Source organism: Cebidichthys violaceus, unplaced genomic scaffold, assembly GCF_023349555.1.
Source record: "Cebidichthys violaceus isolate CVI_PGR_0920_01 unplaced genomic scaffold, fCebVio1.0.p SCAF_7, whole genome shotgun sequence".
NCBI lineage: Eukaryota > Metazoa > Chordata > Actinopteri > Perciformes > Stichaeidae > Cebidichthys > Cebidichthys violaceus.
Genome location: NW_027176927.1, coordinates 13,961,550 through 13,976,249, shown reverse-complemented (window position 1 = coordinate 13,976,249; position 14,700 = coordinate 13,961,550). Strand labels below are relative to the sequence as shown.

At 37.2% G+C, this 14,700-nt stretch overlaps 2 protein-coding genes across 4 annotated transcripts; one reads left to right on the top strand and one right to left on the bottom strand.

The window, feature by feature from the left end:
• Positions 1 to 165: 165 nt before the first annotated feature.
• LOC137891754 (sialic acid-binding Ig-like lectin 10) lies at positions 166 to 3,802 on the top strand. The gene is made up of 8 exons (XM_068736547.1): positions 166 to 423; positions 519 to 890; positions 996 to 1,025; positions 1,174 to 1,212; positions 1,298 to 1,424; positions 1,807 to 1,875; positions 2,106 to 2,187; positions 2,287 to 3,802. The coding sequence occupies exons 1-8, from the start codon at positions 327 to 329 to the stop codon at positions 2,359 to 2,361; spliced, it is 891 nt and encodes a 296-aa protein (XP_068592648.1). The 5' UTR covers positions 166 to 326; the 3' UTR covers positions 2,362 to 3,802.
• Positions 3,803 to 6,217: 2,415 nt separating this feature from the next.
• On the bottom strand, positions 6,218 to 12,820 carry si:dkey-238d18.5 (sialic acid-binding Ig-like lectin 14). Of its 3 annotated transcripts, none has more exons than XM_068736534.1 (11): positions 12,717 to 12,820; positions 11,951 to 12,625; positions 10,791 to 10,860; positions 10,280 to 10,642; positions 9,025 to 9,315; positions 7,650 to 7,898; positions 7,306 to 7,566; positions 7,097 to 7,187; positions 6,811 to 6,903; positions 6,604 to 6,676; positions 6,218 to 6,520 (listed from the first exon to the last, which is right to left on the bottom strand). In XM_068736534.1, the coding sequence occupies exons 3-11, from the start codon at positions 10,837 to 10,839 to the stop codon at positions 6,485 to 6,487; spliced, it is 1,506 nt and encodes a 501-aa protein (XP_068592635.1). In that variant the 5' UTR covers positions 10,840 to 10,860; positions 11,951 to 12,625; positions 12,717 to 12,820; the 3' UTR covers positions 6,218 to 6,484. The 3 variants fall into 3 exon arrangements, with proteins under 3 accessions (XP_068592635.1, XP_068592637.1, XP_068592636.1); XM_068736536.1 differs by having other exon boundaries at positions 6,811 to 6,900; XM_068736535.1 differs by having other exon boundaries at positions 11,956 to 12,625.
• Positions 12,821 to 14,700: the final 1,880 nt, after the last annotated feature.

Below are 14,700 nucleotides of genomic sequence, written 5' to 3'. Positions count from 1 at the left end.
CAGTTTTTTGTATTTTCAAATGATATGACGGGCACAGCGCATCAGCTTCAGTGTTTTCTCATTTTCACACCATGGTTAACTTTTTTTTCCCAACTTCCTTTTTTTCAAGTCATGCTGAACAGGAAACACACCCAACCATTTCACATCAATGTTACATCAATGACACAGCACAACAAAGCCCTGCAACCTCTTCTGGGTCCCTCTCACAGGGAGTATTTACTTTCCGCAGAAGACAAGCAGTTTAACTCCAGAACTTTTGTAGCACGTAAGCTGCCAGATGTGATAGACAGAGCTGAAACACTGAGTTTGCTCTATATAGTTTCAGGATGTTGGTTGACCTCAGAATGTCCTCGTTGAATCAGATGAAGCTGATGGGCCTGATTGATCTCACTCTCATATTGATCCTGGCATCTAATTCAAAAGGTGAGTGACACATTGAGTCGATATGTTTGTTTTACATTTTATCTCATGAAGTATGACTTTGATAAATATGAATTCTGTTTTGATGTTGGACCTAGGTCAAAGCTGGCATGTTAATGTCTCTAGACGTATCAATGCAACCTTGGGTTCAAACGTGACCATACCATGTACGTTTACCATTCCACCTGAATACAACACTCAAAGTGTTGAAGTTTACTGGAAAAAGCGTGAGGGAAGCGACCTTGATTCCTCTAAAAACAACAGAAATGCATTTGTTTTTCACCCGAATAACACACTTGTGCTTGAGAAGTACAGAGGAAAGACCAAGCTCATTGGAAATGAAAGCAAAGGAAACTGCTCCCTCAAGATCTTTGACATCATGAATAATGAACAAAACATCTACGTGAGAGTTATCGCAAAGGGGGAGAGCTACAGTTTTTATACGGATTCTGTTTCTATTTCTGTGTCTGGTAAGACTTTCAATAAACATTTTTTTTAAAAATTAAATCATTTATGTCATGAATCATATTGACTAAAGGGAAATTTATTCAAAACCTTACATGTTTCTCCCACAGGTCTGGGTGTTTTACTCGTTCTAGAGCCAGGTATAACCTGTCAGCTTTGATTCTCTCATTCACATTCATATACTTTGTTTCTGTACTCCTCAATTTGCTAATAGCCTGTTTAATATTTTAATAGTTAAGTTAAAATGTAATGATAATGAAAACTGATTTGTTTTTGTTGTTTTTTTAGATATAAAACAACCAATTCCCACCTTTCAAACAACAACAAGTAAGTTTTCACAGTTTGATATTCAATATGTCTAAATCTGTAATTTGGTTTCCTTTATTAATAAAATTACTGCCCACGGATATAGTTTTCTCTACAGTGGGTATGACCCAGGAGCCTCCACCACAATGGCATGTGGTCATCTCTGTATCAGTGGTTGCAATTCTGATCGTTATTTTTGTCGTTGGAATCGTCTTTGGCATAAAATACAAAAGGTAATTTCATTTTTAACTTATTTAGAGTGTTTGTTTTATGAGTGATCGTTGTGTTTTTCTTAAGTAAATAATTTGCAGACATCCTAAACTCACCTTTCACTCAATAATGTTTTGCTTATTGTCACTTCACTTTGATGTTTCACCCTCACATGTGCAAACGGATGCATGTGCAGAGTTTGACATTAGAAGGCTGTTTTTACATTCAAATTCTAAAGAGAAAAGCTTCAAAAGCTCTTTAATATGAGATTAAGGCGAGCACAATTGATCCAAAGCCGAGTATTTTTGTTTTTTGTCTGGAGGAGGGGGTGGGCTTCAAATGTGTTGTAAAAATATTTTTATACAAACAGATGAAAGGCTAATATCTTTTTCACTATTTTCACAGGTCAAAATCTTTTACCAGGAAAGATTCTGGATATTATGCAAATTTTAGCCGAGCAAACCAATTGAAAAGGTTTGTTTCTTGATCCAATTGTGAAATCAAATTAGAATGTAGACATTATTTGTTGTTACTGTGTAGAAGCAATACAGAAAGCAAAGTTTAATGCTATACTCATGAATACTTTTGACTCTGAAAACAGCTGTTCCTCCAGATATGTGAATGTGAATTGCTGACATAATGACACATTTCTGATCTCCTGTCTCTCAAGTTGGAATCCAACCTGGTCTCTTTTGTCTTTTCAGTGAAGCACCTTGCAAAAAACAAGAGCACAATAAGCCTTCCGAACTGAAGGACATTGATGAACCTGTCTACATCAACATTGAGGTACAATACCCCCACTCAGTTGGGTTTTAATTTACTAAGAAGATGGGAACTAAGACAAAAACCACAGCTCAATATGTAACCCAACGTCTGTCTTTGCAGGCCCCTCCAGATCAGATGGATCAAAGTATGGATCACACAGACAATATATATGGAAATGTAGATTATTCAAATTAGTAGACCCCACTGTAGTAGTTCCCACTGTAGCAGTTCCCACTGACGTCAGGACAGCAGAGTCGCTGCCCATCTTTCATCAGGCTGAAAACCCACCTCTTCAGGAAGTGCTACCCTGAGCCTTCCACTTAGCACTTATTGTATTCATATTAGCTTGTTGCACTTATTGTATTCGTATTACTTATTGCACTAACTGTTTTTCTTTGTTTCTGCACTGTACTTTGGCTCTGAGTTATGCTCCGCTTCATGCTCTTAGATGCTTGTTTGGCAATCAAAAGAACTAGTCACCAGAAATCATAAGTGCATCTCCTTTTCCAATGTTGATGCACTTATTGTAAGTCGCTTTGGATAAAAGCGTCTGCTAAATGACTATAATGTAATGTAATGTAGAAAAGCTGCTTCTCACAAATCTATTCGGAACTTCATTCTGACGGCATTTCTGTATCCTGCATGTGTGAACATGGTGCTGTTATTACGAGTGAGAAAGGAATCACTGCATCTTCTAAAGGATTTTATGAGCTAAAGACTACATGCCATTAATAAAAACAAAGCAGAGTTACAGTTAGTCTTCTGTAATTACTGGCTCATGGTTGCAGAAATTGTGAGAGGGCATCCCCCTCAATCTGATGGGCTCACCAAGAGACGACCAGAAAGAGATGAAAAACAACTACAATGAGACACTGTGTACGACTACACAGAGACAAAAAAGAAAACACAACGAGGCGCAAAACTATAAAGTCAACGCAGCTGCGTCATTTGTAGTTGTTTGGTGTCTCTTTCAGTCTGGGTGTCCTATATGAAGGAGAGATGGGAGACCTTATACATGTCTGTTTCCAGGAGCCAATTTCCCAGTGACAAATAGATGATATTTCTTTATATAATTTAATTTACAATTTTAAAGTTGTTTATTTGGCCTTAGTTTATTACAGTGAATATGTGACTATTGATAATGGATACTTTATTATTGCTCAGAATAAGGGCTTTAAATGTGTCTTAACACATTATTATTCATTTTACAAATGTGCCCCCCTTGCCCCCCTTGTGTGACCTGCAATTGATGTTCACCTTTTAATGCTGTGATCTGTCCCTCACCCTAACCAAGCGTGATACAGGAGAAGATATCAAGTATTTCATTTGAGACATCCTATGCCTCGAGTTCTGTTTTCTGTGGAATATATTCATGTAATCTGCTATGTTGAACTGTACACTTGAACTTCACTTGCCACATTTTGGGTTAAGTGACATGATGCATTGTGTGTTTTCTAGTCTTTCTCAATATGTTTGTCAATTCACTTCCTGTGTCATCTGGGCAGGAGCTGAAACTTCTGTTTTCTTTTCTGATTCAGTCTCTTATTTAGGGATTAAGTTGTTATTTGTAATGCCATTTAATTTAGAACTGTGATATAGAATAAGAACTGTACCAAACAATAAAAGGTTAAAAGTGGATGTCATTGTTTGTCCAAAATGTTCTACATTTATTGAGCAATAGTCATATTTTGATTCGATTTAGCTGAGGATGAGCTTTTCTCGACCTTGGTTGTATTGGTGTGCATACTGGAGCTGGCTTATCATCATCGCTGAGAGTCTCTTGTACTATTTTTTCATTTCATTTATACTGCAATTTCTCTTACGGGACAGACCAAACTAAACAAATGCTTATGCCATACTTTATAACAATATGTTACACTATGTTCAGCTGCTCCTACAATCCCTTGTTGCAATCTTTGCATCCCTGAATGTTAACTTACATAGGTGAATTGTATTCATAGAAGTAAAATTCTGAATTATTTCAGTTTACAAACTTATTAGAGTTGCAACTCAAATACCAGTTACATATTCAAAAGTTATTATTAACACAGAATATAAAATTTGTTCTTTGTGAGGTTTGACCTCATTTGACTGACCATTGCGGGACTCTTCAAGACATGCCTGAACAGCAAAGCTGTGACATTTATGAATGTAATTACCCCCATGGTTAATTTCCTCAAAAGGAAATGTGGTTCTAGTTCCCTGAAAAACAACAACACTGATTGATAAAGAGCTACGATTATGTGTGGTAAAGTAAAAAATAAATCTTGTAACTTATCTAAGATCTCCTCACAGGTTTTCTCTATGGCACACTGGGTTGGCTTTCGGTGACTCCAGGGCCGTTAGCTTGTCATTTCATTTTACTTCCTGTCTTTGTGAGTTTTTGCTTCATTAAACTATTTTTTTTTGCATCTGACTGTCTGGGTTCTGCATTTGGGTCCTTCCTGCCTCTACTGCTCACTGAAAATGGCAGTGGTAGTCTTAAAATCTCTTTTCATTTTTCTTGTGTTTTTTCCATCGGCAGTGACACAAAATGTAGCGTCTGTGCATTACTGGAACTCTGTGTTCTGTGGAATTCCTTTCTGTATCCATATTCTTAAGTAGAAACAGAAGTAACATGTTAAAGTAACAAAGTAATCACATATTGCAACAACATCCGTCTCCTGAGCTTCTGCTGTATCTGTTTAACTCACATTATGAGCTCAAGGCAATTGAGGAAGTGAGGAAATTGTTGGTGCAAAAATGCAACAAGCAGTTTAATGTGTCTTTCATTGCCTTATGCCTTTTTTTTACACTTTAGATTTCTCTTCCTCATCAGTGATGGCGCTGAAGTTGTGGTTTTCCTTTCTGTTGTTACATAGTGAGTCTTACATTAAACATTCTTTTGTATAAAATACTTTATCTTACACTTAATAATGAATCAATGGTCTCTCTTGTTTTCAGTGACCCATGTCCAGACCTCTCACGGCATATGGTCAATAAACGTACCGACAACGATTCCTGTCGTACATGGCTCCTGTGTGATTATTCCCTGCATCTACACTTGCCCCATGCCCCCATTTCAGATTATAAAATGTTTCAGGGCACCTATGAGGTTGAACTTTCAAGGGATAAAAGAAAACAAATCAACAGGCAATATTTAAATTCCTTCACCTTTTCTAAATTCTAAAGATGAAATATGAACAACTCGTGGGCTATCCTTCACAAACCTATTTTTCTTTATCTGAATGCTAAAGATTGCTAAATTAGCAGTTCAATAAACTGTAAGCAGTTTTTCAGATTTCATGGTGATGTTTTTTACACAGCAATAGAAATCAGACTGCATTAAACTGGAAAGATGACTTTGGGCTTTTTGTCCACATTTTTCTAAATACTACAAAGCTGTTGAGGAATACTGTATCTCCCAAAGTGAGTTTGCGTTTACAGTTTATGACCATTTGAGGCAAGACTTGTACCAAGAATAGAGCGATGTTTGGTGTTTCTGTTTTTGAAATGTGTGATCACTTCAGTATTTTTTTTTTTTTGCACCTTAGGCAGTGACCAGCTTCCCACCAGCTTCCCCTTTGGCTTCCTGTCAATTTACCATGAACAGACCTTTGAAGCCTCAAGGGGTTTTTCACATTGACCTGAGCACACACAGAATACTTTCACTTTATAACTTGTTTCAGTTGATTAATGAGTGAGTATAATCTGTGCTGCTGCACATAGTCATACATTTACAGTAAAGTCAGTCAGTTAGCAAGGCATTGAAATTATTCTTCCTTGAGTGTTTTGACATTGTGTTTTTTGTGAGGCAAGTATACACATATGTTCAGCGCATCTGTGGTGTGCTGTGATGAGCACAGTGACCATGTTGCTTTTATAGCCGTGAACAAAAAAGTCAACACTTAATGTACTTAACGGGGTTATTTAGCAGCAAGCCAGCATTTCGTAACTTCAACAGCTATGTTCTTATCTGTCACTCTGATAAAGAAACCATGCCTGCAAAAGAGGAAATTAAAAAGGTGTAGCTTGTGCAGCAAGTGTTGTTATTGGGTGACACATTAGCAAATAAAACAGGGCAGTAGTTTATTGGTGATTTTTTTTTACAACATATGTTACTTATGATCAGACAAGCAGTAAGGGGAAAGTTATTTTTAGACATGAACAACTTAAAAAAAAACATAAAACATATACTGTATGTGAATTACAGGAGAGAGAAAAATATAATTTGTCATATATACAGAAGACAGCATATTAATACTTTTACAGCTTTCTTGACTCACATCAGTTGGTCAACAGAGGGACTGCAGCTGTCCCCCCAATGAATTCAACAAAGTTACATATTGGCGTAGATTGCGTCATCCGAGTCAGTCTGTAGGAAACAAATTAACTCACTCTCTTCTCTCATGCATTTAAATAATGAAAGAATGAATGAATGAAGAAAACTTAACATACCTCCATGTTGCCATATATATGATCGTTGGTATAAATGCCAGCGCAATGTACATCCTCATAGTTCTTCTCTTTTCTGAGGGCAGAATAAAAAACAACATGTTTTTACCAAATTTACCACATAAACACAAGATTATTTAAGGTCAGTTTCCTTGCGTAATTTTACATCATTAGGATTGTTTTGTTTAAACTGATATGAATGACTGAAACCTTTTAGTTGCAGAATACTGTGGGAGCGCCACATCTTTGTCTGCCTTCTCGGTGTTAATGTGAGCTGTTAGTGCATTTGCAGATCGCCCCCTGCTGGGAGAATAATGTTTTTTTTAATTTAGGAACATGAAACTATTGAAACCTTTCACAACAACTGAAACCCAACAACGACATTTGAATGTTATAGTTTAAAAACATACTAGAGAGAGAAGAGAAAGAGAAGAAAAGCAAAATAATTTTTCTACTTAGCTTAAATGACGGGAAACATTTTTTCATAGCAACTTACCATTTTTTAAAAACTGCCACTGTTATTAAAAGCATCACCAAAATCCCGCCTGCTCCAGAAGCGATGGCAATATAAAGATTCTGCATCTTACCTGTCCAAACATAAACCACGTGGAGTCAATTTTTCTCTTAATTAAAATAAAATGTATGCCTCTTGTCTTGAGGTGTGTGTCATGCATTTCTGGAAAAGAAAAAAAGAATCTTCCTTACTGTTAACAGGCAAAGAGAGTGTTAGGTTGGCATTGCCAAGCGTGTTGTTTGCCAGACAGTAAACAACCCGGGAAGATCCAAACTCTGCCTGCAGAGTCCCGATGGTAACGGAGCCATGTGTTTCTACCTTGATGCTTGGCAGGACCCTGTCAGAAAGCACAAAATGGACCATACTGGCAGGCTGGGACTCCGCAATGCACACGCACTTAACCATATCCGCCTCTAAGGAGCAGGAAGAGATCGTCTTAATCTCAGGCACATCTGTAAACACAATAATGTACTTTTATGAGATACTTTTAAAAGAAAACTCCTTTATCAGTGCATTTCTTTGATTATTTACTTACATAACACATTGAGCCGTACAGGGTTTGATTTGCCTTGTCCCATTGCATTGATGGCAGTGCAGAACAGGGCTCCTGTGTGTCTGGAGACATTTGGCAGCATGTAGAGATTTCCTTGATGCAGTTGAGCACCAGTTTCATCATGCCACTGATAGCTGGCAGGGGGGTGAGCATCACTGGAGCATCTTAGTCGCACAGTTTCTCCCTCCTTTACATCTGACTTGTGCTCAATATTCACATTCACTGGGGCGTCTGCATGGAATCATACAATGATACCATGATGTAGTACATTTGGCAGTCTTTTACAAAGCAATGTCAATGCTGAGCTGATGTCAATGCACATAAACAAACAAGATAATAAGAGTCTACAGCCATGCTGTACAAGGACAGCAGTGCTTTGAGCTATCAAACGCTACCGTTAACTTTGCTAAATGCTCTCAATGACATTGCATGACAGGTATAATGTTTACCATGTTCAAAATCTTGTTTGCATAATGATATTTGATAATTAGCACGATACACAAAGACCGCTCAAGGCTGATGGGAATGTCATTAGTTTTGCAAGTGTGTGGTCCTAAACCAAAGTATTGTAAAAAAAAAAAGTAAACCAAATGGTTGCAGTAAACGAAAAGTTACCAAAGTTATAACAATTGGAGCACATAAATGCCTGCAATTAATCCAATAGTTGTCCAGACATTTGACTCAAAATGACAAATTTATGTCAACTTTATGTTGGTGCTAGAGAAAAAGTCAAGGGATCAGCAACATTTCTTTTTTTTAAATTATATTTTATCTTATTTGTATTATTCTATTTGTTCAAATTCTATTTCTGCTCTGTTATTTTATTGTACTGTATATATTGTGCATTTCCATACATAATATTTTATTTTTAATTGCTGCTGCTACAAACTAATATCCCCCTACGGATGAATAAAGTTTATATCTATCTATCTATCTAAGTTCAGAAAGATTAATCCTCTAGGGACCACAATTGACTGCACAAAAGGTCATGGCAATCCATTCAATAGTTCATGAGATATTTCAGTCTTCAACCAAAGTGGTGGACTGGCAGAGCTAGTGTTGCTAAAAAAGCAATAGGAAAGGGCCAAAATAGGCCCCTTGCACAGCAGCCATTTTGACATGTCATAGCAGGGTAAAAACAGGCGTTAGCCTGTTATATCATATCAAAATGGCTGCTGTAAAAAAGGCCTTTACCTTTATAAAGCTGGTAGGTTTTCATTTGTGCATAAGATACACAGAAGCAGACAGAATTTGCTGTCCGTCATGCAGCCAGCTCATCCAATAAAAATGACAGTAAGGGACAGCGAAATGCGTAATGTTTATATCAGCAGTTTTTATAACAGCCACAAACACTTACGTTTTACTCTGAGGACCCTTTCTGCTTTGTGGTGCTGCCCTCCCTTGTATGTCACGGTGCATTGTAAAGGCTTGTTGTGATCAGCGCTGGTAGGGTGAAAGTTCAGAGTAGATGTCACTGTCCAGTGGCCATCGTCCAGCGGCTGTGATTGGACATGTTTTTCTCCAGGGAGACTCCAGGTGAAGACAGGTAGTGAAGTGGGGCAGAAGTGAGACACAGAGCAGGATGCAGACACATTTTGACCCTCTATTACCTCTTCCTTCACTGAGAATTGGATGGGATTCAGTTCACCTGTAACGACAAGAAAGATCATGATAGGCAGGAACTGGAGGGTACTTAATCTACTGGGCTGTTCAACTTTGTATTCTGGCATCACATGATGTTGGTGCTTCCATGAATTTTGGAAGCACTTTAGTTGACAAAGATAAAAAGCTTGAAAATCCCAAATCATGTGAAATTACATTAGGTTACCAAAACACAACACATGAAATTACTACTGTATGGTAAAGGCATAGCATAGAAATAAAGACATTCCCTGTTGTATTCAGGTGGTATTGATGCCATGTGCTCTTGGGATGTTACTGTTACTTGTTTACTTCATCAATCCCATGTGCTGCCCCAAATCTAAATTTAGCTTAACAAAAGACAGTTCCCCCTCTGATAAAACTCTAATTCACAATGTACTTCATCACAAAATCATAGGTTTTCAGTCTGTTTTCAAGATTTAGACAAATAGAAATGTTGACTGAACCATTTTGGCACAGGATTTAACACAGGAATTCTCAAAATGGGCGGCATTCAATGTGTCATATATCTGTCTAGAGAAATGAAACTGTTTCAACTGTGTTTTGATCAAAGTTATTTAAAGCGAGAGGAGAGCAGCCAGTTACAATAGCACAAATAAGGAAGTGGGAATCGGAACCAACAACTGAAACCTAAATGGCCACTGTTCCACGCAGTTGTATTGTCAGAGGACTTTGTTTGAGCTTATAACTACAAATTTTGTTTAAGAACACAACTGACAAACCCTTGAGGTAAACATTTAAATTTGTTGTAATTATTTCTTTGGAGGCTTGGTTGTTTGCACAAACATCTGAAGTAGAACAAGTAACTAAATAACATGAGGAAAGTAACCAAATGACTGTTGTCCTGATTCACTAATTGCAACACAGTAATTAAAAAGAGACTTCTGTCAAAATGCTGGAATTAACTGTACTCTTACAGAAGTCTGGTGAGAGTTGTTGTTATTACTTACTAATCATTGTAATGGAGACTTGGTTATCTCTGTAGGAAAACTTGTCATAGTCTGCCATTTCAATCCTGAAAAAATAAGGCCCTCGGTCACTTTGTTGAAGGGGATCAATCTTCAGTGAACAGCTCTTCTGTCTGACATCTCCCAGCAACTCTGTCCGATTCCGATACTGCTGCATCTTTTTCGACTTGTCTGGGTGATAGATGAGCTGATGTGTCGCCTCGACCCACATCCCCGTGAACTCAGTGATCTTCTTGTCTGGATCTGGGTAGTTAAACGAGCATGGGATCACCACACAGGATCCAGGGAGACCTTTAACTGAGGACGGCACCTTAATTGTCCAAGATGAGGCTTCAGTTTGAGTAACTGTTGCAGAGGAAAATGGGATAAAACAAAACAAAGACAAAGCAGAGAAAAGAAGGACTTGCATGAAAAATACAAATTAATCTGAAAATCAAAATCTTGACCTGAACAAAAACGATATTAAAAAAATAAAACTCTGAATGTGCCATACCTTTAAAGCAAAGGCACACAAAAATCATAGGCCATTTGACAGAATCCATCTCGCCGTCTGGGGTTCAGATCTGTGGATAAAGTGACAGATATTTCCAAGCTTGTCAGGTGCCACAGTCATTTCCCTCTGGTGAGAGATGACTTGTTCAGTTTCCATTCCACTTTTAATACAGCACACACACACACACACACACACACACACACACACACACACACACACGATGCGCCACACACAAATTTTGATTTTTTTTTTCTCGTCAGTTATATATTGGGGAAGTTTTTTGTACTAATCGTCATTATTATTATTTTCTTAACCATGTCTTGTGCTCTAAACTATTCTCACCTAAGCAGTAAAAACGTTTCTCATTAACTTTTAACACTTTTAAAATGTATCATTGTTCTGCATCTGATATCACAACCCTCGACTTTATCACAAGGTGTGCCGCCCTGCCGCTCACACTTCCTTCTTTGGATATTGGAATATTTTAGTATTGACTGACTTATGACTTATTTCTGTCAGCATTGTTCCCCACTTCATGAAGCCCAGTTGCCTTTGAGATCATCGCCAACAACAACATATTTTTTGATATGGAGAACTAAAAACCTCACTCGTGGTTCCTTTAATTATTTATTATTATTATTATTATTATTTATTTTACCTTTACTAAAGAAGCACTAATTATTATAACAGTGAGATTGTAAAATGACTTAATTATACACAACAGTAATTTGTCTAACAGTGGGGGGTGTCCCTTTTTTTAATTACTTGTTAATGAATATGTTGGAGACCTTTTCTAATACATTGTAGTTTATTATTTGACAGAAATATAAATAAGTGGTTAAACCTCAGATTTGACCCATTGTTGCACAATAAATAAATCAAGAATCAGCTGGAAGGTTTAATTTATTTGTCCAACAAGCTTTCTTACAAGTTAGTTACAAACTGTATTTGCTTCAGAGAAATGACTCTAAATAACCTTGAGAACTCTGTGCTAAGATACAATACATTGATTCAAAATCCATGTGGTACAAAGATAAGACAACAGTGCAGATCGAAAACAATGACATGTAAACTCCTTGAAAAGTCCACAGACGATGCAAATGATATCACTCTTTTTTAAGATATGAAGCTCTTCTCACAGAACAATGGCATTACTCTACCTTACACCTTTGTGTGTTTCACGGATGTAGAGATGTTAGATTTCCTTTGTTCAGTTCAGCCTTCTTATTTGCTCAAATTGTGATTATCTGAAACTATAAAATTTGTTTTTATGTCACATCCAATCGGTCTGGCAAGATCACTCCCCTGACACTTTTACATTCATTTCACACCTAAAAAAGTTGATACACTGACGCCTCATTTCCTGGTTATAGGTTCACACCCAGTCTTGTGGTGAAAACTTTCTCTCTTTGACAGACCTCTCATGTTGCAGTATTACAGGGGCTGTTTGCCATTATCCCTTCAAACATCACAACTGACAGTATCTTCTTGCTGAGTTGAAGATTTAATTGTCCGCAGTGAATTCAGTCATTCATGAGGCTTGATCTCCAACAAAAGCAGGGTTCAGCATTTCGCCCATATTCGGATAAAGGCTGTTGCTCCCTTGGAGAGCTAGGTCCACATAACGGATGCTCCGAGTGAGGTGGACCTTTTTCACAGATAAACTCTGCTTTGTTTTCACTCTCCAGAGAGCCTCCTCTCGTTGTGTCAAGATGTCCTCCAGCTTGACCGTGTCCTCTTCCTGGCGCCTCCAGGACAGTTTCTTGGGAGTAGGAGTGATGAAGCCAGTGGACACTGAGTTACCCATGACAGGAAATGTGCTTGAATTGGAAATTCTGTGAATTATAAAGCAGCAAATGTACCAAATGAAAATTACACATTACATGAAAAATACAATACTAAACTGTAGAATCAACAGTTTTTTACCTGGTAATTAAAACAGGTCACGGGGATGTCCCTCCTTTCCTCTGGTTTGTATGCTGTCCCAACGTTAAATGAGAGGTGGTCGGACTCCTCCATTTTAAAGACTGTCCTGCGGGGCAGATTGAAGGCCTGATCTTGTCTGTCATCAAAGGAATAATTAATTGTATCTCTCTGGGTGAGAATAAACACGACAGTAACAATACAAGTTAATCACTGCTGATGAATGGTTCCTCCAAACAGTTTGTATTAATCAGTTGGTCAATCAATCACTGGGAAATTCCTTCAATCACAAACACACAGACAAAGCATATATAGATTTCATCAAGTTGTATGTATTTATTGTAAGCTTAGGTATTTATCATCTGTGTTTGAGTTTGATTTATTTTGTTTCAGGTTGCATCTTAATAGTGTACAAAGTATAATATAAAGTATGCTGTTAATATAAACTGTATACGATTAAGTACACATGCCATTGTTACATTTGTTAATAATATTTTTCTCCCACATTTTCCCTTGAGATGGTTCATGTCATTGTTGCCCTTTATGCAGCATTTAAACTTTTCAATGAGTATATGGCTGGATTGTTTTGTAAGCAGGGACTGTGTTGAAATTATTGACCACAAAATTTGAGATGGAGTACTCCAATTGAAACCTTAATAGGATAATAATTATCTCATAGCAACCCCATTGATCAACAGAAGTGAAATTAGCAATCTCCAAAAAGATGACATACATAGCAAAAAGATGCGTTTATTGAATATTTCAGCCATTCTTTATTTTTGAACCAGGAACTGTCACCGTCTCTTTATATGACACATTCAAAACATTTTGGACATATTTAACTACTATATTACTGAAGTTCTGCTTAAGATGCAGAATGAACTGAACGTGAGGTCTACTCGCTGGAGAGATACTATTCAATCACCAATGGACAGACATATTGATCCTTTTAGTTTCTAGGTAATTTTGATGAGGAGAATAAACCAAACATGTTCCTCATAGTTTTCCAATAGTTTCTTTCATGTGTTTGAATTTGATCATATCTGTTCTGATGCCCGCTGCTAAATAAGTGTGATGTGAGGCATCATCTCTTGAAAGTTCCAATTTAAAACCCATTTTCTTACTTGGAAAAGTCTCTAAATTCAGATGCATGTAATTTCTGTGTGACAAACAAATTTGTCTTCAGTTGGCTCAGTTGTAACAGATGATCCCAATTTAAGAAAATTTATGGTTTATCATTTAAAGACTGACAAACAATGGCACCGATATTTGTTTCTTATACTGCATGATTAAGCGTGAGCTGTGTTGTTGTTGAGGAGAACTACAGAAATTCTTGAACTTTCCATCACACTTGTGATCTAATTCAGTTTGTTTCCTGTTGTTGTTTCACCCTCACCCTTCTGTGACTTCAGCTATTCTTAAACAACCTTACAGTACCACCATCTGTCCGACACGACTGAATGAGTACTTAGAGTGCACCAATCGTCCACGGCAGCTTGTAACAACCCATTGTCCCATTGTTTCTCTGACAAGAAGAAAAGTTGAATTAAAAAGTAAGCGCTACATATTTCATACTGTTGGATATTTATGTGACTAAAGTATGAATGAAGAAGGTTTACATACCTCCCTGTGGAGGACAAAGGCATTGCCAATCAAACAATGAGGAAGCAGTCACAACAGACTGAGTAAGAATCTAAATTGAATGTACAAAGAAACATGTTTACTGAAAAATCAGTTCAGTAGACAGTAGGTCCTGGGCAATGGTGGATGTACATTAGATGTGTGTGTGTGTGTAGATAGATAGATAGATAGATAGATAGATACTAACTTTATTGATCCCGCGAGGGGAAATTATTTTGTTACAAGCAGCAATAGGTTACAGAGCAGCAATAGGTCACAGGTAAAAAAATCTTAATATTATATAAAAAGAAAAAGAAAAATACACATGTCACAATATATACAGTTATAATATAGTAAAGATGTTATA